The 22,443-nt window shown below is 44.1% G+C and overlaps 1 protein-coding gene across 1 annotated transcript in view; it reads right to left on the reverse strand.

Moving 5' to 3' along the window:
* Positions 1 to 873: 873 nt before the first annotated feature.
* Positions 874 to 22,443, reverse strand: part of VSTM4 (V-set and transmembrane domain containing 4) — a 112,267-nt gene continuing 90,697 nt past the window's right edge. Inside the window, exon 12 of the mRNA XM_011990981.1 lies at positions 874 to 6,376. Coding sequence (XP_011846371.1) covers positions 6,251 to 6,376 — 126 coding nt within the window. The 3' untranslated portion in view covers positions 874 to 6,250. The remainder of the gene's footprint in view (positions 6,377 to 22,443) is intronic.

Consider the following 22,443-nt stretch of genomic DNA (forward strand, 5'->3'; position numbering starts at 1 on the left):
CTAGAATTTGTACTGACTTGAGATGGTCTCTGCAACATTAGTCTGCCAGCTCCTCAGGCTGCCAGCTCTTGAATAAGCCTGCTTTTCCTTCCACCAAATCTTGTCTCTCAAGTTTGGCTTCCAAGCAGTGAGCAGGAGAACCCGATTTCAGTTATAACATTTTAAGGAATTCCAAACTGACTCTGAAATGGGCTGGGGTACAGACACAGGGCACTCAGAACTGGGGTACTGTGACAACCTGGGAACCCACACATGGACTGAGGGAGAAAAGAGATGGAGGAGATCCCAAAAAGGGGAGGATTGGGTAGCCCCAATCCTTAGCTGAGCCAAAGATCAGCCCTGCAAGAGGTCAGGGTCCCTCCAGCCAACAGGAGTGAGGGTGGGAGCAGAGAGGCTTCCTGGAGCCAGAGCTTAGTGCAAGGAGCAGTTTTAGGGTTAGAATGCCTGGAAGGTTGCCAGGATGGGAGGTCGCCAGGCTGGCAGGTACCTTTCCATCTCTTTAGTTTGCCCAGCTTCCTCATGATGTTCTCTGGGTCCATCGTGGGCAGGACAGTGGTTTAGGACCCTCTCTAAAGTCTCCATCTTTTGTGGACCACAGACCCCTTTTAGAAAACTGAGGAGAACATCAGACCCTCACACACACAACACAAACGTCTGCATAAAAATTCCTGGGTGATGGCTTCTCTGAGATCCATCCGTAGACCCAGGAGTCTGAGGTACTAATTGTACACATATACAGGAAGTAATCACCCTGGCTGCTCCCAGCATCTAGAAAGCTGTCATAAAGGAAAACAGAAGGCTGATTCCTTTAGCACAGCCCAGAACCCGATACAGACCACCTACTAATGAGCTTTCTCCTCGTTGCTGATGGAGGACACTTGTAATAAAGTTTAATGTGGAAGAACAATGTGCATTTAACCAAAGCTGTAAACATCTCTAATTATATTTAAGACTGTAGAGTGCAGTACATTAACATTTAACAATCAGACACTAAATTGGAGTGATGCTAATAGCGTTGTGTTTATTAGAAATTGGGCACCAAGTCATCTTTCACCCGTGACAACAGAAGGAACAGAAAACTTCCACAGCCACCCTTCCCCACTATGCTGTGTGTTCAGGAAGAGTCTTGTCCAAATCTCCACCCCTTGAGAAGATGAGGATTATTTTGAAGAAAATACACTCAGCAGACCAGACACAGCTCAGCGCCCATGTCTGTTAGCCTTGTGCACTGGGGAATGCTTTCTTCCCAAAGAAAGCACTTTTAAAAATGAGTAATCAATTAATTCAGAATGAGCAAAGGCTCAACCTCTATTCTCCCTGCCCTCTGCAGAGTTCACACCGCAGAGCCCTTCTTCCTTTGAGAGACCCCCAAGTGCAGCTTTCTCCTGGCTCTCCCCTGCTGCTGTGACTGTCACTGTCCTCTGATCTCCACCTGGATCTCCTCACCTGCTGTGTACCTGCCAGCATGGGTGCTCCCCACCGCTCAGGCCCAGCTCTTCCCCTCTTCAGTGTGCAGGCAGCCTCTCCCTGGGAATCTTGCCCACTGTCAGGGCTTCGGTTGTGACCTATGCCCTGAGGACACCCCCTTTCCTGCAATGAGCACCAGATCCATATTTCTAACAGTTTACATCCTTGCCACTCAAAGTGTGGTTCAGGGACCAGAAGCATGAACATCCCTGGGAGCTTCTTAGCAACTCAGAATCCCAGGTCCTATCCCAGACCTCCTGAGCCAGGATCTTCTTTTTTTTTTTTTTTTTTGAGAAGGAGTCTCGCCCTGTCTCCCCCGGCTGGAGTGCAGTGGCGCGATCTCAGCTCACTGCAAGCTCCGCTTCCTGGGTTCACACCATTCTCCTGCCTCAGCCTCCCGAGTAGCTGGGACTACAGGCGCCCACCACTATGCTTGGCTTATTATTATTATTATTGTTATTTTTATTTTTAGTAGAGACGGGGTTTCACTGTGTTAGTCAGGATGGTCTCGATCTCCTGACCTCGTGATCCACCCACCTCGGCCTCCCAAAGTGCCGCAATTACAGGCATGAGCTACCGTGTCCAGCCAGGATCTATATTTTAATAAGATCGCGATGATTTGTGCATGCATTAAGGTTGAGAAAGCACTAGTCTACGTGCCCATCTATCTGGACGCCCCACGGCCACTCCAACCCAGCATGGCCATGTGCAATGCAGACCTCGCCCCTAGACCATGAATTTCTGTTTGGTTTTCCTTCCTGATGAACAGTTTCTATCCTATGTATGGAGATGGGAGTGTGGTCTGGGGTGGGGTCAATGTCCCCACCATGTGGCTGCCTCACCTTGTAATGGGCTCCAAATGACACAGAGCTGGGTCACCTGGGTCTTATTGCAGTCTCCTGGATAAGAGATACTGGAAAGATGTCATGTTCCACATGGAAGCCAGCCTAAGCTTTAGGTTGACACAAAAAGACTTCCTCCAGCATGCATGTGGCATGGCTGTTCTGTGTTACTACGCTGTTCCCTTCCACCTGTTGGTGCCAGCGCCCCTCAGTCTTCCTCTGGTCCTGACGGTGTCCCTCTCCAAACCTGAGGCCTCCCTTCTTTAGGGAGAGCATCAGTCCTGGAGTCCCCCATCGAAAGCTCTCCACTGAGAAGCCCAGGGTGGGGCCCACTCAGGCAGCAGGGCGCACAGTTCAGCAGGAGCTCACAGGCTGCAATGCAGCCACTGGGTGTGCCCTAATTGGGCACCCTGGGTACTGATATCAGTGTGTTTTTTTTGTTTGTTTTGCTTCCTGTTCTGGGAAGCAACTTTGATGCATACTGTATTCAAATTCTGTATGCAACCTGACTTGCTTGACCAAAACCAGGATTTAAACAGCAGGGTAATTAGAGAATTTATGGAAGAGAAGAGTCTGGGGATGTTAGGGACTCGGGGTGGAGTCCTGCCGTTCCAGGACATTCTCCTCCCTGCTTCTTGCTCAGTGTCTGTTGCCTTCCAAGGCTTCTCCACTAGGCAGGAGATGTGGCAACAGATAGATTTGTGTCATTCCAGCTTCACTGCCCAAGGCAAAGATGACTTCTTTCTCCCCAGGATTTTGATTATCCTAGGGGGCCACATGCATGCTTGGGACCATTTCTGGCATGAGCTCCATTGTTGGCTCAGCCTAGGTTACAGTCATGCATATCAGAGGTTGTGATGAGCAGGGCCATGAATAATCCCCAAAGCGAGGGGGTCTTTGGGCTTATTGCTGTGTGGACCAGCCCATATTATCATACATTAAAAATGTATTTTCTAAATGCCCCATGTTGTCTTCACTCTCACAAGAGTCAGGAGGTGGGAGGCCTGGTTTTTCCTTATTTTCCCCATGAGCTAACAGAGTGGCGGTACATTCATAAAGAGGTGACTCTAAGGAATCCCAGGTCTCTGCTCCACTACAGCTGCTTCAGGGCAGGCCTCAGGGATTTGGCTTGGCAGGACAGTTTCACCCAGTTGGATGCCCCTTCATACCTCCCGGCTTCCTGTGATAACTCCATGCCAACCATGCCAAGGCCAAAACTCACCACCAAATCTGAGAGCATCTGCTCTCTGCCTGAAAGAAGCCACTGCACTCTAAGCAATGGGTTCATACTTGTTTTAGCTTGATTTAAACATATAAGCAATGGTCCATTTTGAAAATTACTCATATATAGTTTCTACCGTTGATGCCTTATAGTAAAAACAAATTTGACAAACTTTCCCTAATTTCTATTTCAACGATATGTGATATGTTTCCCCTTATCTTTGGAAATGACAATGCATGATTAGTGGTCCACGGATAAAGAATGAATGAGTGGGCACATTTTTTAAGCTTACTATGGCAATAATGTCAATGTATCCTCTCAAACAAGCACCAGATACAAGTCATCCATGGCCTCCAGTTCTGAGCACAGCTTGGGCGTTTGCTTCGGGAGATAACAGTGGGACAAGCTCTGCCTGGATGCTATCCATAGCTTCCAAGATTCCCCTGGGCAGCATTTTCAGTAGGAGAAGATAAACTGCAGGTCCCCATTCACATACCTTAGTGTGGATTTGTGCAGTGATCACCACAGTTTGGGAGAAAGAGGCTGGATTCAATCTATAACAGTGATTGGTTTGATTCTAACTGGGAGTTACCACCTCTCAAGAGCCTGTGTTCTTGGTAGAATGTGTTCCTGTCCATGTATTATAACCCTAAGCTCTCCTTGGATTTAAGTGGGTGGGTTGGAGGGTGACTGAAGTCCATTTCCATTCTGCAGAGGCCTAAGGGGCCTGGCAAGATATTACCCCCTGGCCCGTTGTCCTCTTCCCACCATTTCCTTTTCATGTGCCCCCTCTCCTTCCCATTTGGCACCCCCAGGGCCCCACTAACCCATAAGGCTCTTTGGGCAAATTAGGAGATCATCCTCTGCCCTCAAAACACTATACATCTGTCAGAACACTGCCATGATAAAATTAAAAATCCCAGTGATAATTATGATATAAATGGTGTGCTAACCATATATCCTCCCCTCCCAAAGAGATGCTCAAAGAAGTTCTAGTGAGTTCTTCCAAATTGGTCTTTCTTCCTCAAAAGCTGCATGGTTTATTCACTGCTTTTGAGATCTGGCAGAGAGGGAGGAAGGAGACGCAGGTGTCATCCAGAGAGGGTGAACTTCCACTTTGTAAAGGCAGACTGGTTTGCTCCCAGAAAATCAATATCTGCTTCCAATTTGGATCCTTTCCAATAAACCATAAACTTTCATGAGTCTTTGGGAGCATTACTGTAGGGCTAAGTTGGTGGACAAATATTTGCTTTTTAAAGTTATTGCAATGAAAGCCTTAAATAGTGAAGAAATTTTCATTTTGAAAATGCAGACTGGCTTTAGCATGAATGTCAACACAGAGCATTTATGTAGCAATTTACAGTTTCTAGAACCTGGCAAGATTCATTACCCCATTTTACCCTCAAGAATTCTATGGGAAGTTAAGTTATCTTTACACAAACAAGGATTCTGAGATCATTAGGTGATAAGAAACTCAGTCAAGTTTACACAGCTATATAGAGGCACAACTCATATCCCAGCTGTGTTTAAAATAGATAATTTATCATATACAAATGGTCCACTACATAGTCAAACGATTCCTATAGTGTGCAGTAAATAGCCACCCAGACTACACTCACACATCAAGAAATGTCCTCAACAACGCAGTTGACAGGATGATGCTTCCAGAATGGATTCTCTGCCAGTGAGTCCAAGATGCCTGTGTCCCACAGGTCCACAGAACAACTTCCCCATGCACCCCTGACCCCCATTCAAACCCATTAGAATTCACACACAAGGTTGCAATGGGCAAGGCACTTGGCAAGAGGAAGGTCTTCAGAATACACTTTCCAGCTTGGCGTGTACTTCCCACTCTCCTACCCTGAGGGCACCCGGCAGCAGACACCCTCAAGCGCTGAATCAGAGGTGACTGAACTTGGCACACAGTGAAGAGGCCCATGCGCTCCAGTGTGGCTCCTGATGGCCAACACCTCTGCTCCTTTGGAAAAGGGTGAGTAAGCACTTCTCGGAGAGTACATTTCTCTATCACTACAGGTCCACTTTGCCAAAGGGATGAAAGCCCTCTAGAATGCTGTTCTTCTTGTCCTGCGACCTCAGGGTTTCATAGGTGGGCACCATGGCATTCAGAGACAGACCTTATACTTCTAGTCAGTCTGCCCCTCTGGCCTTAATCTTCAGGGTCAGTGCATCCATTTAAAACAAGAGATGTCATCTCAGGCGGTGCTGGCAATCAGGCGGTGCTGGCAACGCCATCTGATCCTTTGAAAACCAACATATGTGCCATCTTACAGTTGGGTCCATAATGGCATTTCCTCTAGCTATATACTATGAGCTTGTATCACAGATACGGGAAGACTAGAGAGTAAAATTAAGATTTAAAAACGATTTTAAAGAAAACCTGGGGAAAGAGGAGGAAAATGTGAAGGGGTTTGGCTCAGCAGAAAATCTCTTTGGCTGCTCTCAGGATCAGAGTCCTTACACTCAGGGCTCAGGCCTAGGCGCATCTTGTCCTGGGAGATCTGTCAAGATCTGTGGCCCCTATTCTTTTGGGGAGAGCAGCCTTGTACCTCTTCAAAGGCACCCAGAACGCAGCTGAAAAGGGGGCTCTCCACCACTCAGAAGGCATGAGTGAAAATACAGAAATAAGGGTTTTGTCTCCAAGGCTTCATAAATCACTGGGTGGCAGGCATCACATAGAACCTTGGAGGAGGATGCGGTGCTACAGCTTGTTCTCCTCGAAGAGGATCTGGGCGTAGACAGTGCTGGTGGGGGCGCCTTTGGCAGCCTGGTGGGGTTTGATCAGCTCCAGCTCGGCATAGGTTAAGTTTTCCTCAGCAATCTTTGGCTATAAAAGAAAAGAAAACAAAACAAAACAAAACACAATTCTAGCTGACCACAGGAGTTCTACATCACACATTCATTCATCAAGCATGCATGTTCATAGCATCTTGGGATTCAGAGAGTGATAAGTGCACAAGAAATTTAAGAGGCTACATAGTATCCAATAACATAATTAATAAGATAGATCTCATTGTCTTCATAGAGCACTATGTCCTGCAGTGATATCCTGTGATTTGCTTTCAAGTTAACATGAAACATTCACAAAAAAATGACTAAACACAAGGCTAAAAGAAAACTTTAATGCTGAAGAGTAAAAACAATGTATCTAATGGTTTCTGACCAAAAGGGAAATAAAAAGGTGGAGATGGAAACAAAAAAAATTCTAAAATAACAAAACTAGAATGCCACCACCTAGAAATTTTTGTAAATGACTTAGTATAAAACTATAATTTCAAAATATCTTGAAAATAATGCTAAGGAAAATATTCCTTGCCAGAACCTAAAGCCTACGTTTGAAGCAGTGCTGGGAGAAAACCTTACGCTAAACTGAAATACTTACGCTAAACAACATGAATTAAGTGGGTCAGGCCTCCAACTCAAGGAGTTAGAAAAAGAGGAACAAAATAAAGAACAACAGAAGGAAGAACTTCATAGAAATAAACCCAGACTGCATAAATCACCAGTAAAACAGATAAACTGAAAAATAAATTAATCAAGATAAAAAGGAAAAAAGCATAAGTGAATAAAATAAAAAATAAGAGATATAAACTAAATGAAGGAAGTTTAAAAATTTTTAAACAAGACTAGTTTGCTGAATATACTGAAAAAACTTCTAAATACAGGATAAAATGCATAATGTTCCAGAGAAATGGAAATTATAAACATTAACTCCAGGCAATCTGAATGTACTGTCAAAAAGAAGGAAGGAAGGGAAGAAGGAGGGAAGAAGGAATGAAGGAAGGAAGGAAGGAATAAAGGGAGGGAGGGAGGGAGGATATCATTTATTAACACAAATTTTAAGTTAAATTTACTCAGAGAGAATGAAGTACATTAAAAGATAGATAATCATATTCAAGTTTATTTTATTCCAGAAATGCAAAGATGGTTTGATATCAAAAAGTCTATTAATATAATTCATAATAGTAATAGATCAAAAGAGAAAAGGCATATGATTATAAATGCTAGAAAGGTACTTAATACAATTAAAAACACATTTTTGTTTAAAACAATTTTTGAATGAAGTAGGTGTAAACATATATTTTCTTAATATGATTAAGGAACATTATTAAAATAAAGAAAAATTGGTTATTCAAATCTAGCAATATTAAAAATTAAACCTAAAAGTTATTTTTCAATAGATGCTATTGGAATACTTGGACAGCCATTTAAGAAAAAAAAATAAAATCACATCCTTATATCATTCTTCACCCCAGGTTAATTCCAAATGAATTAAAAATTTTAATGTGGAAAATAAACCTATAAAAGTACTAGAAAATAGGTGGGGATTTTTTTTTAAAAATAGCCTCCAAGTATGGAAATTATTTTAACATATGACACAAAACCCAGGAGCAATGGAAAAAAAGATGTGTGTATATTTTCATGCTACACATCGCAAAACCATCTCTAAAAATCAAAAAACAACTGAAAACATGAGGAAAATATTTACAGCTCATATTAAAGGGCTTTGCAATTCAACAAAGATAATAAGCAAGTTTCCACTAGCAAATTCAGCAAAGGACAACAGACAGGACCAGCAGTTCATGGGAAAGAAAAATGCAAGCATCTCCGACACAGATGAAATGATACTCACCCTCTCATAATCAGAAAACCGAGACTTAAAGTCACACTTAGACATCATTTATGTGTCTTTCAAGTTGCCAAACATTAAAAAAAAAAAAAGGTTGACAAAACATAGAGGTTCTCTCCTTTACTATGAGTGGGAATCTTTCTTGATACAAGCAAATAACTGTAAACACTTAAATAGGTATCAGTAGGAGATGGGGGCATTCGTATAACACAATATATGGTGCAGTCTTTAAGAACGAAGGAGGAGCTATATGTGTACTTTATATTTCACTATCATATCCTGTGTAAATACGTGTGTATGCAGGTATGTAAGTAAATATATGGGTACATATTTTACGTACTTAGAAAATCCTGGGAACTCTTGGCACTCATTCAGAAAATGGAGAGCACGTTAACCATAGCTCTTTCTAGGGAAGTAACCTGAATAGCTGCAGGGAGACTGAGCCTTCACTGTGTACATTTGTTGCTACCTTTTGGATTTTGTAGTAGGCACACGTATTTAAACAATGCATTAATTAATTTTAATCCGTAATTAGAAAAATAAAAGTTGGTCATGAATTTAAAGTCACACAGTCATTTTCATTTAAGCACCTCTGCTTTTTATAAGGATGTCAGACTTAGGGTCTTTTGGTTTTGGCTTTGGTTTTGTTGTTGTTTGATTTACTTTTTTAAAAAAGTTTGTATGCCTATTTCCTGGTTATCTGGTGGAAATTGCAAACAACTAAACCATCTTCATTCAATTTAAGTTTCTTAAAAAGAATGCCAAAAGCAAAAACACTTCTTTTCTTTTGAGATGATGCACCCTAAAAGGCACAGGAAGTAATAGACAAGGAGAGTTACAAAGAATTCCTTAAGCCAGCACCTCTGCTGGAGGCGACTGCCAAATGACCTAGACAAATCGTCTAGCAATTTTTCAGTTTCAAAGTTAAGATCATTTATAGGGATGAGAGCCTTCTGCTTGCCTTTTGACACCAAAAGTCTTTACATTGCTTCTTAGTCATCCATATCTTACAAGCAACAAAAACCCTGTTTACGTTCTCGCTTTTTGGTTTAATTACGTTTCCCACTATAATGATTCCATTTAGAAATGCCATGTGTCCTCAAATAAGCCCACAAAACTCAACTCATGTAAATTTTAGCACCAAGATTTATGAAATCATATTGTCCAGGTGTTTTATTACATTACCTTGAAATTGCATTGTTTTCTAGTGTAGATTATCTGTTTATTCTTAAGTTATTCCATTACGTTTGGATATGAAAAATAACACTAGCTCTCTCAATACAGGTCACCAGGCTGGCTTGGCTGATGTGTTGTTTTCATACATTTTTATGATGTTCCTATAGTAAACATAATTTAATAAAGCCAAAGCACACTAAATAAATAATTGCATCTAGAAAAGCAATAAAAACAAATAAAATTAGTACTTTCATAAGTGGAAAAGGTACTTCAATTACTGCTACAAGCAACAACCCACCATAAAATGTGTAGAATCATTTCCCTTATGCATATTTCTGGAATATAATAATTTGATTGAAGATATGAGGCAGCTCACAGGAGGCTCAGAACTGTGAAGTGTATAGTTTCCAAGATAAGATGCATAATATCAGTCCTTGGCATCTTTAAAGAACCTATTGTTTTTCTGGCATGCAGACTTGGCTATCACATCAGCCATGTGCCTAATTACATTTCCCAGCTTGTTTAACTGGAAATAAATTCTTAATGGCCAATGAAAGGGGCAAAGGTATATTCCTCACTGGTTTTCACCAAACTACCTTTCTTTGCACTGTTTCAGTGGAAGGTTTAAGGTGCATCTGAGGAGAAGCTTAGAGAAAATTTCCGGCACATCAGTAAGACTAGGTAAACTAAAAAACTGTTGGTAAAACCAAGAGCCAGGAGCAGAAAGCAGTGGTTAAAGCAGATGGTTGCAATGGGGCACAGCCTGACGAGGAGCCTGCTGCAAAGCCCCACCTTTATTTCAGATGATACAAGTTTACTGCTATCTTCAGTAGACAAACCCAACCTGGATTGAAGCTAGGGAATCACTCCCAGCGCCCCTGAAAATGAATGAGGAAGCACTTCTGTTAATTTTCTTATAGCCACTGGCCCTCAAAATAACTCTCTTCAAGCCCCTGCCCTACTTTGGGGGATGCAGGAAGCACAGAAGGTTGTGGAGTGTTAGTACAAATTGTGGAACTCAGGATAGAAGCTTCAACAGTGTTGAACTGTCTATTCACAAACACTCTTACGACTGTAAATTCCATTGAAAACCTCAAGGAAACTGCCTGAAGGAGGAGTTACAGGCCTCAGACCCAGACCGAGCTTTACATTTATATCCGGATGTTGTAATCACTGGAAAACAGGCAGCAAGAGTGAACCAACTGCTGCTGGGAAGTCCTGGCAGAATCCTTTAGAAAAAGCCCTAGAACTTTCTGCATATATGAGAAGCAACTTGGCCATTTCGTCTCTCCTGGGGCTGTTTGGTTTTACTTTATTTTCCCTTTCACCTAACCCGCGGTGACTCCTGGTCAGATTCTCTTTCTATTCCTCAAATAAAGACCCGGCATTTGTTGTATTCAGCTGCTTGGTATCTAGTGTGTCTAAAACCCATTGTTTCATGGACCCTTAGTCTCACTTTTTATATTAGAAAACTACCACCCAGGGAGAAAACTACCAGCCAGTGAGAAACCGCAAGTAAGTCTGGAGGGGGATTCTATGAGCAAGGGGGGATGGGGGGTCAGATACAGGCAAGTACTGATGCATTAGAGGAAGGCTGCAATAAAGGGAAATTCTTCTAACTCTCAGATCAATGAAAGTGTTCATGGAGAAGAGGCGAGGAGAGTGACTGAGGCTATCGTCCTGGGACTGACTGCAGATCATGGGTGCAGGAGGAATTTGGATCTTAATTCAAAGGTCAGCTGTGTGACCTTGGGCCAGTTCCATCACTGGAGCTCAGAGATAATAATACCTACTTTGTTGGACGATTATGAGGATTGAAATGAGGTCTACTTAATGTTTTGGCCCAGCGGCTGCCCCATAAAAGGTGCTAAACATGTGTGTGTGAACAAATCAGTGTTTCAGTGGCATCACCTCCTCTCTAGGGCCAACTAAAATAGCATGCATATGTGCACATTCTGAATGCTTCATAAGTTAACAAGAACTTTGTGAACTAAGTAGCCCTGGATATCTTTTGACGGGTAAGGAACAGATTCTAGGAAATTAGTTGTTATGGACTGAATCACGTTCACCAAATTTCCTGTGTTGAAGCCCTAACTCCCAAGACCTCAGAACGTGACTCCATTTGTAGATAGGGTTTTTAAAGGGGTAATTAACTTAAAATGAGGCCATTAGGATGGGCCCTGATCCAATTTGATTGGTGTCCTTCTAAGAAGATGAGGACACAGACACACACGGAGGGAAGACCACACAGGGAGAAGGCGGCATCTTCAAGCCAAGGAGAGAGAGAGACCTTGGGAGAAACCAACCCTGCCAGCACCTTGAGCTCAGACATCCAGCCTCCACAACTGTGAGAGAATAAAGTCTGTTGTTTAAGCCGCCCTGACTGTGTGACTGCGGTATTTTGTTATGGCAGCCCTAGCAAATGAATACATAAGTCAAGGTGAGGACAGAGGACAGAAGAGAATGGAAAAAGAGAAAATAGCCTTCCTGAAGGGGAGATGAGAAGAACTACCTGATGGGGTGGGAAGATATAAGAGATTAAGGCATTTATGTCAGCAGCAGAGCACCCTCCCCGAGGCAAGGCAGGGGACAAAGGTCTGATACATTTATCCCTGGTTCAGTGAGGAGCAGGACTGCAGAAGAGAGGCTCTAGGACTTCCTCACATGGTACCCTACCCCCCTACACACCTCCCAGCCCCAGTTGCCTGGCCCGCCATGGCCAGGCCTTGGCCTTGACCCTGCGCCACAACAGATCTAGCTGGGGTGCTGGCAGCCCATGCCCACCTCCAGCTTTCTGGAAAGGGTGCAATGGGGACTCAGGTGCTGCCATGCTGACTGGTATGAAGGGCACCTGGCTCCAGCAGGGGAGGGAAGCTAACAGAGGGAAATCAGCCAGGTGTGGCTGCCTCCATCTGAGCAATGCACCTGGCTGCCAGGTGACCGGCACACAGGCCAGCTGCAGGACATTACTGCCCACTGAACTGAACCCGGGGCCGAGACAGATCCTGCAGTCAGCTGAGCACACAGAGGCTGTGAGTGCCGAGAGTCAGGTCGTTTCTGTCCCCAAGCCCTGTGTGCCACCTGCCATTCTGCAGCTCTCTCTGAAGCCACTTTTCTTTTGTTACCATGTTTCATGCTGGGAACGTAAGGAGAAACAAAATGGCACGCAGAAGCAGCCCCACCTCAGGAAGAGACTGGGCTGAGGTTTCGAGGTAGAAGACAGAAAAATCCCACAGGAAAGGGCTCCTTGCCCTAGGGAAGCGATCATACTAGGTCTGTATGCTCGGACTTCCCTGGGCACGGCCTCAATTCTTCCAGGGAAAAACAAATTAGATCTTAAGACAGAGCGGCAACATGAATGAAAACCAAGCCAACCTGCCCAAGATGGCAGAGAAAACAGACCGAGGAGCCTAGTCTCTGCTGCCTCAATGAACCACTGGACTGGCCCTGGGTCTACCCAAGGTCTCCAGGTTTAAGTGACTGAGGGTTGAAATTCACCCCATGCTCAGCTCTCCCAAGACGTTCTGTGGAGCCAGAGTTGTTCCCACCATGATGGGGAGCTCTTCTTTAATATGTCTATTAAGATGGGTGCCTTTTTGTAACCTACCTAAAGGTGCCATATAGACGGGCAAGGGACCTGGCCTATGTCCAGATATCTTGCCCTAAAACACAAATAAAAACCAATCTGTTTCAAGATAAAGTGAAATACATAAAATAAACCAAGGCTTTGGGAATTCACACTCCCAGGGCTAAGCAGAGTGATCAGATGTTGGGAGGTGGTGGCGTTTCATCTCTGGGTCACACTCAGCCATGGTGGCAGCCTGCTGCCTGCTGCCCTCCATGTGGAAAAAGAGAGCCCAGCCCATGGTGGGAGAAGATGGTGGGGCTCAGGATGTGGGTATGACACGGGCAGGACTGGGCCAGAAGATTTATTCCCTCATAGCAGAGGAACCCGCTGCTACCTGCCTCAGATGTTTCTGACCTGTCCTTTGAATATCAGGGGTTCTCTAGCAATGAATGCCATAGGTTGCAAAGCCCTGAGGGAAGGGGTTTCTTTACATTGCACATCCTGTGACTGCTGAAAGTACCAAGGGTTACGCTATGGATGCAAAAGAGCCACGTGATCCACTCAGTCCTCCTTCCAGGCTCCTCCCTGAAACTTCTCTAACAAGGAAGGAGAGTATAGGTTTCTGTTTAAGCTGATCCCCTCTACATGAAACTCTTGCCCGTCACACACAAGGTGGACCCCTACTCCTTCAAAACCCACCAGGCCCTCTGAAGGCCCTGACACTGATGCCATTGGCAGCCACATTCTCCTCCACTCATTGCACCTGTGATGTCCTCTGACCCTGCACAGTGAACTACTCGGATTCTGTCTCACCCTCTCTAATGACCACGATCACCATCACAGAACTGCTCGCTGGCCAGTGAAGGAAGGCATTTTACAACAAACTAATGACGAACTCATTCATTTATATAAGTAACATCTAAGAATGTTCTAAGCATGCATGTTCCTAAGCTATGTTCTCAAATGTGTGCCAGACCCCTCACGCTGCAGGCATGTTCACCAACGTATGTCCACAGACTCAGTCCTAGGATTACAGCTCCACTCACACCTCCTGCTGTGTCTCTGGTGACATAATGGAGGTTTCTCAAAGTTTCATTTTATTTGTGTTAAATGACATGGGTAAAATGGACTTTTTACGTGTTCAGTTCTAAGAATTGTAGCACAGATATAGATGTCTGTAACCACTGCCACAGTCAGGTCTCAGGACAGTTCCACCACCCCTGCATGCCACCCCACTGCAGTCCCACCTTCCCTCCAGCCCTGACCCCTGGCAACCACGGATCTGTTTTCTGTCACTATGGTTTTGTCTCTTAGACAAGGTGACATACAAAGAATCATACAGTGTGTTACCTTCTGGGATTGGCTTTTTTTCACTGAGCATAATTCCCTGGAGATTTATCCCGGTTGTTGTGAGCAATGACTGTCTGCTCCTCTCTGTTGGTAGAGTATTCCACATGCAGCAGCCAGCCATCCACTCACCTGCTGGATGACTTGTGGGTTGTTCCAAGTTTTTAGTGGTTATAGAGTTGTTATAAACATTCACATATAGGTTTTTGTGTGATGTTTTCATGCCTCTAGAGTAAATACTCAGGAGTGGGTTTGCTAGGCCACATGGTAAGTTATGTTTAACTTTGTAAGAAACTGCCTATTTGTCTAGGCTGGACCATTTTGCCCTCCCACCTGCAAAGCATGAGTGTTTCCATTGCTCCACATCCTTGTCAGCACTTTTTTTTCTTGTAGCCATTGTTCTAGGTGTTAGCGGCGTGGTAATTACCTTTTCCTTATGCTTAAGGAACTTTACAGTCCTAGACTTGAACTCAACTGCTCCTGGATGGCTGCTGAGCCAAATTAAATTCTCACATAGCACAGCTTCCTCTCAGAAGCATTAGGAAAGGTTTAAAATGCAGTGATGAACCTTCCTGGACTCTGGGCATCACAAAGTGAGTTTGCAAGTTTCAGAGCTTGCGATGGCCTATCTAGCCTTCTGTTCTGCAAACGATGAGGTACTATAACAGCAGATAGCAGCCTCTGGGCTGAATCTCCCACCTCTAATACAAGCCCCCTTTCCCTCAGTTTGAGGGTGATAATCCTGGGGAAGAACAATTTTATTTGCCTAATGCAAGAAAAGTCAACCCCAAGGAATTCTGAGGTTGTGCACCTTTCTGGAGGATAACACACTTTAAGTTCTTAATGGGTAGTTTCTGAGTATTTCATTTTGTAGGTGTCTTTCCATAATTCAAGCTGGAAGTTAACATTCTTACTAAGAGAGAGAGGTTTAGTATTCTCTTATGCAGACTCCTGCAAAACAACACTTCTTCACAGAGATCACAGTTAGATGTGTAACTTGAATTAAGTCACAGGAATGAAAGAAAAATGCAATTGCAGCCCCTGCAAGTTCTCTCAATGTCAAAAGTTCAATTGGGTAATACCATTATCACAGCAACAGATCAATAACTGGGACATGGAATGTTTATGCTAACGTCACCTTAGAGTTTAAAAATGTGACTGCAGCTCCACAGAGCTGCACTATCAGGAATCTATTTACCCATGAGAGAATTACAAATTATCAGGAGCAGACTTCCTCTTCTCCCTGCAAGATAAGTGCTCATTTTTTATTCAACAGAGTAACTGGTAAAACAAACTCTCCCCTAACAGCAACCACTGCACACATAACTATGGCCACCAAGGATCTTGAGGCTGTGCATTCAGAAAGCTCAATTTGACAGAAGGTCCTCAATGGGTCTCCATAGGACCCAACTCAGGAGAGAAAAGTATGCTGTGAAGCCTATCAGTCCTACTATCATCAACATGCCTTGGATATGAGCTTGACTCAATCTCAAGGACCATGGGTGTTGATTGGCAAATTTATTTAAACCTATTATGAAAAGAGAATATAGAGTTTTATGATGTATATGTTAAATAAAAATAAAGAAACAAAAGAAATGCCTTTCCAAGACAAAGGAAGTGGCTTTGGGAGGTAGCAGAATGTGGTGGCTGAGAATCGGTTCTTCTGAGAACGGAACTCAGAAAACGCTAACTAATTTTTACCATCTCACTCCATCCTCATGCCAGCCCTGTGAGGCAGGGCTGGTGATTATGGAGTTTGGATCACAGGTGGTGTCTGGATTCAGAGGCAGTCAGTCCTTCCCAGATGCTCGTGGGCAGTCCCAGGCATTGCAAGTGCACGTTCAGAGGCAGTGTCTATGCTCTGATGTGAATGCCTTGTATCCAGGTGAGCAGACAGGCAGACAGCAGTCCCTTCCCAAGAAGTAGGCCTGGGATGCCAACAGGGAAAATAGTGAACATCCCTTGGCATAAAATGTTTGAGGTTTTGGAACAGTCCCTCACCACTCAGCAGGCAGTATGAGCTCCAACTAAAGGGGAAGCTGGGGTAGAAGGGAACTGACCCCATCCTTATCAGAGGCAGGAGCCCTGGCTTGGTGCGGAGAAACTGAGGACTTGAGGCCACAGAACCCAAGACTTCCCAAAGATAGAAACATGGAGCTGTCCCTGGTGGGAGAGAGTGATGGAGGGGAAGGAAAGAATTTCACTGGAACGCCTCCAGGGGACCCTGCACCCCTCTCCACAGCCTCACCCCTAGGTTCCCAGTGCACCTCTGGGTGGCATGGGATGCAGTCCACAAGGCTGCAAGGCTCTGTTTGGGCCAGGCTGTGTGTGCGGTGGCAGCAGACCCCTGGGCGGAGCTGTCTGCTGGATAGGTGAAAATATGAGGCTGAGTGTCCAAGGGCTACTGGAGACGTCCAGGGGCATTTTCAGAGGTAATCGTTAGAGCCATCACCAGGTCTACTCTCACCATCTCCTTGGAGTGGAGGCCACTGGTCCACTGGGACCTCTGGCTCTAGCAGCATAACTCATAGTAGATCTTCACTCAGAGGTGAGGGTTGGAATCCAGTTGCACTCCCAAATCTAGCATTCTGTTGTGACTGCTGACTTAGGTGTGCCTTGACCCAGGGTCCAGAGACACATGGGGCCTAGGCACTTTCGGAGGCACCAAACGCCCCACCTACTCTGCAGCTTCAGGTACAAATGAGCCTTGAGATCATATCTGGCCAGATTCCCCCTACACCCCACCTCTGCATGGTCACCCAGGGACTGAGGGCCAGTCACCCAGCATGCTCTAGGACAGTGGGAGGACTGGAAAAGGTCTGGAGCTCAGGAGAGAAGTCCCAGATGGATATGAAGATGTGCAAGTCCTCTCCACGTTTGGTGACACTTTGGGTTGGACAAACTCACTCAGAAATCATGAGCAGAGCAAATTCGCCTCAGGTCCTTGAGTCTAAAAAGTACACAGGATGTTTAGCAAAGTGCGTCCTCAGAATGGATGTGACATGACAGAAAGTCACCACCTAACTGCTCTGAGGACAGGCAGAGGTGACCCTTTTGGGAGCCTGCTAAGTCTGGCATAGAAAGGCCCAAGGCCAAATCTTATTGGTTCAAGTTTCTACAAGTTATCAGACAGATAGATGCCTGTCAATTTCACCAACATATGTTTTGGAAGCTAAAATGTGATTATAGACAGTGCTCTTGGGGAGAGTCCTAATACTTGGAACTTTCAAAGTCTCACAGCAACCGCTCCATGGTCTAACATGGTCATTCATTTCTTCTCCCCTGTGGACCATAGATGTTTGAATTCCCAGCTGACTTTCAAAGTACTGTTACTGGCAGTACTGTTCAAGAGGATGCTTTTGCTTAGAAAAAAGGGAGCCTTTGGTTATCTACTTCAACATAGATGTTCATGCTGAGAATTTGCAACCTTGAACACACTCAATATTCTGATCAACCACAGTTTTTAACACTCTCCTAGACCCATCTAATTGTGCCAGGGCCTGCTTAGGAACATGTGCTCTCAGAGACAGGAAGACTGCCATTCACCAGCTGTGTAAACTTGGACAAGTACTTAACCTCTTTGTTCCTCCATTTCCTTATCTACAAAGTGGGACTCATAATAGTAACTATCCTATAGCGTTATTTTGAGGATTAAATGCATTAAAACATGTAATGTGCTTGGAGAAATGCTATACAAGTGTTTGATTATTACTGTTGTTACTATTTGCATTATAGATGATAAGCAAGTATTGTTTAAACAGTCCGTTGCTTTGAAATATTTAGAGGTAGAAAGAAGAAAACATTTTGAGACATTTTTGGAAAGATTATGTGCTAAACGCTAATGAACACCACTGTGTCTCAGAGCAGGGCCAAACACATCTGGCTATTTTATATTTTTTTGGTAGGAAAGACAATCCTTCTAAATAATAAGTCAAACCATGTCCTCACTGCTCTGCACAGTTCTCCAGTTGTTTCTCATCACATTCTGAATCCAGAATTCTTATCAGGACATCAGCATGGATAAGGGTCTTGATCCTTCATGACCTTGTCCTGTGCCTGCCTCTGACCTTGGCTTGCTCCACATATCCCTCTTGCTGACCAGGGCTCCAGTCACATGGATCTCTGTGTGTTTCCTGGACACACCCCGGATGGCACTGTTCATTCAGGGTCCACTTCAGGACCTTTGCCCAGGCTGTGTTCTCAACCCAACCGGAGATGTTCTCCCCACAGAGCCATGTGTCTCATTCTCTCACTCTCAGGTCTCTGCTCAACTGTGATGTCCTCCCCATTGAATGCAGCCCCCCACCCCTAGCTCCCCTTGCCCTGTTCTGCTGCCCTCAGAGCACAGATCACTCCTTGGCATTATAAGGTATCATCCATTTGGTAGCCTTCTGTCTTCCTCAACTAAAGAATGTGACAATAGCACCTAATATTTACTTAGTACAACAACTAGTCTATGTGGAAGGTACCCTTATTATCACCCTCATTCGACATGTACAGAGACGAAGGTGGAGAAGTGGCGAGCATGCAGCCAGCAGCTAGTGAGCAGCAGGGCTGGTGTAGAGCCGGCCTCTGACCACACTACTGGGCTCCCCAAAGGCAGTGACTGTCGCTTATTTACTGCTGCAACCAGGGCCGTGTGGATAAGTGTAGACAACAGGTTTGACAGGAAAGAAAGCTCTGATGTGAGCAGTATTTTCCGATTTTCGTGTGTGTCTACCCTTACCACAGCTAATTTCAAGGTGCCAATGTATGTGCCCCCTTTAGTGGATGAGAGAGGTTGAGGATGCTGCTGGCTGCAACTTCAGCTCCTAGAAAGACATCTGACTCAGGCAGCCAGTTTTGAATGAATGAATGAAAAAGACAAAATGAAAGAAAACTAGTCTGATACTGTCTTTTAGCACTCCCACCCCAATCTGCCTGGCCTCAGGAATGTAGACAGGGACACTTTCCTCTTTCCAGTGAAACTCTTCTTTCTTTTAGCTTCTCTAGGGGGTCCATGACAACACTCTACCAAGAAGTAGAACACCTGGGTTCTACTGCTTGGAGTAATCTAAAATCTCCACATGGCTTTTAACTTACTAGTTTAAAATATAGGTAGATATAGATAGGTGATTGATCACTAGAGAGAGAGAGAGAGAAAGAGAGAGAGGATATCTTCCAATCTTCCATTGGGTAGGCTGTGAGAAAGTGGCTACTGATTCTTTTTTTTTTCTTTTTTTTTTTTTCGTGGGAGAATAAAATAGGAAAATTCTTCTGGAAGTTAATTGGGCAGACTCTATCAAAATGAAAAATGAGGTTATACTTTCATGTAATGATCCCGCTTCTAAAAATCTCTCCTGGCCGGGCGCGGTGGCTCATGCCTATAATCCCAGCACTTTGGGAGGCCGAGGGGGGCGGATCACGAGGTCAGGAGATCGAGACCATCCTGTGAATGGTGAAACCCTGTCTCTACTGAAAATACAAAAAATTAGCCAGGCGTGGTGGCGGGCGCCTGTAGTCCCAGCTACTTAGGAGGCTGAGGTGGGAGAATGGCGTGAACCCGGGAGGCGAAGCTTGCAGTGGGCTGAGATCATGCCACTGCACTCCAGCCTGGGTGACAAAGCGAGACTCTGTCTCAAAGAAAAAAAAAAAAAAAAACTCTCCTACAGAAATACTCACATAAAGTTATATGTGAAAGGATATTTACCAAAGCATACATTCTAAGAGTGAAAAATTAGAACAACCTAAATGGCCAAGAGTTGGATACTGGTTAAAGAAATGATGATACTGTAACACTTTGCAGTAATTAAAGAATGAGGTAGATCTATACGTACTGATGTAGAAAGATGTGCCTGAGATATTGTTAATGAGAAAACAATTCAACCTGTGAATGTTGTGTAAAGAATCATTCCCATTTTTAGCAAACTTGGTACACAGAAATGAATTTGTCAGAATCTGTAGCCATGACCCACACTAAATGTGGGTGGACTGTATATACCTATTGGGAATATACACATAAATATGGATCTACATTTGTATATACAAAAAAAATTAGAATAATATATGCCAAACTCCTGACAGAGACCACTTAGAGGAATAATTTCACTTTCTATTTTAACAAAAGGAGATTCTGATTGCCAGCCTACTTCTCTACCACTGTCCAATGAGGTCAAGACAGAAAACACCCTGAAAACCCAAAGACTCACACTTTACTGAGTACTTCTGACAAAAGGCATCAGAGCTCAGAGTGCAGTGGGGCAGAACAGGGATCTGTGGCCAAGTGCCTGGTTGGAGCAGCTCTGTCATGTCCTAGTGGGAGACCTTGTATTAGTATTTACCTTCCTGTGCGTCCTCTAACTCATCTGTGAAGTGGAGACAATAAGAGTTGTCTCAAAGTTAAAGGGGTGCTTCTCCTGGTAAGCACTGGAACAGTGTCTGCATGTGGGAAGTGCCATGGAAGGGTGAGCATTATCATTATCATCATCATTATCATCATCATTACCACCGCCATCACCACCATCATCATCACCATCCTCTTCATCATCACTACCATCATTCCCATCATCACCATTACCATTATCACCACCATAATCACATAATTGTCATCATCATCACCAGTACCATCATCATTACCACCATTATTACCAACACCATCATCATCACTATCATCATCAGTATTACCATTATTAATACCATCACTGTCATCACCATCATTATTACCATTATCATCACCATTATTATCATCACTGCCACCATCATCACCATCATCACCATCTCTATCACCATCATCATCGCCACTATCATCACCATCACCATAATCAGTACCATCATCAGTACCATCATCACCATCACAGTAGTTTTAGGTCATAGACATGATGTACAGGGCACAAACCAAGCATTAAAACCAAATCTAAAATAGCAGTAGGCATGCCTGCTTATTTGTTAAATTCATGTTGAATGCAATGTTGGCAATGGGCACATATGACTGAATTAATAATTTTTATTCTTCATCTTTCTATGAACACACTCACGGTAAATTTATGAGGCTGTGTCTTATTATCTTTTGGTGACCACATGTGCTCTTTGGAAATTCATAAATTTAATTTTAAGAAGTTATAATAATAAATTAGAATTGATTCTGGCTAGAAAAAAAAATCTCCTTAAATGCACCATCAGTTTGTTGTGAACTCAGAATTTCACATAGAAATTTTCTTCCTGATATTTTGGGTGCCTAGCTTGATGCTACAGATATGTTGATGATGTTTATCTGTCTTTCCAAAATGGCACTTCATTTCTAGTATTCTCCGTGTGGGACTGAAAAAGTCTTTTAGTAACTCTGAGGTACTCTGTGCTCAAAACTGAAGTTTTAAATGAAATAGGCTTGAAAATGTGAGCAGAAATGATATTGTTTCATGAGATTTCAAAAATAAAACGCAGAGAAAAAGTTTTAAAAAATATTTCCCAGCAGTGCAATGATCTCAGAAATGAAGTGCCCAATAACGGCAGCAAATCAGCCATACTGAGATGGAAAACAAGATACTGCTCTGCAGGGAGGGACAGTCCCTGCAGGCATGTGGGGACAGCCTGCCCCAGAGTGGAGCCCCACCATGACGCCTGGGACCAGGGTGGGCTGCACAACCAGGAAAGGCCACCCATGGGCTGGCCTGCTGGATGTGCAGGCCTGCCTCCTGCCTAGGCCATCCTCCAGCCCAGTGCATCTCCCTGCACCTGCTCATCTTGGTCAGGTGGCTCCCAGGCTCATGCTCCTGCCTCTCTGGCACCTTGGCCCCTGCCTGTCAGTGCTCAACAATTATTGGGGAATTAATAAATAGAAGACTGGGAAAGCAATATGAATGAATCAATGATGCATTAAACAGGAGAAGCACATGGTCCTGAGGGGGCCAATTCCAAAGTCACCTTCCTTCTCAAAGTACAAAGCCACATTACCCTTCTAGAACAAAGTGGGGCAAACTCTGTTGGTAGCAATATGCAGTAGGATTCCCTTTGTCTCCCAAAAGGGAGGCCTAAGGAGAGCTTAAGGAGCTACAGCAGTCTTAAAACATTTCTTGAGGCCAGGCACTGGCTCACACCTGTAATCCTAGAACTTTGGGAGGCCAAGGTGAGAGGATCGCTTGAGACCAGGAGTTTGAGACTAGCCTGTGCACATAGTGAGACCCCAGCTATACAAAAA

This window comes from Mandrillus leucophaeus, unplaced genomic scaffold (genome assembly GCF_000951045.1).
Source record: "Mandrillus leucophaeus isolate KB7577 unplaced genomic scaffold, Mleu.le_1.0 Scaffold388, whole genome shotgun sequence".
Classification (NCBI taxonomy): domain Eukaryota; kingdom Metazoa; phylum Chordata; class Mammalia; order Primates; family Cercopithecidae; genus Mandrillus; species Mandrillus leucophaeus.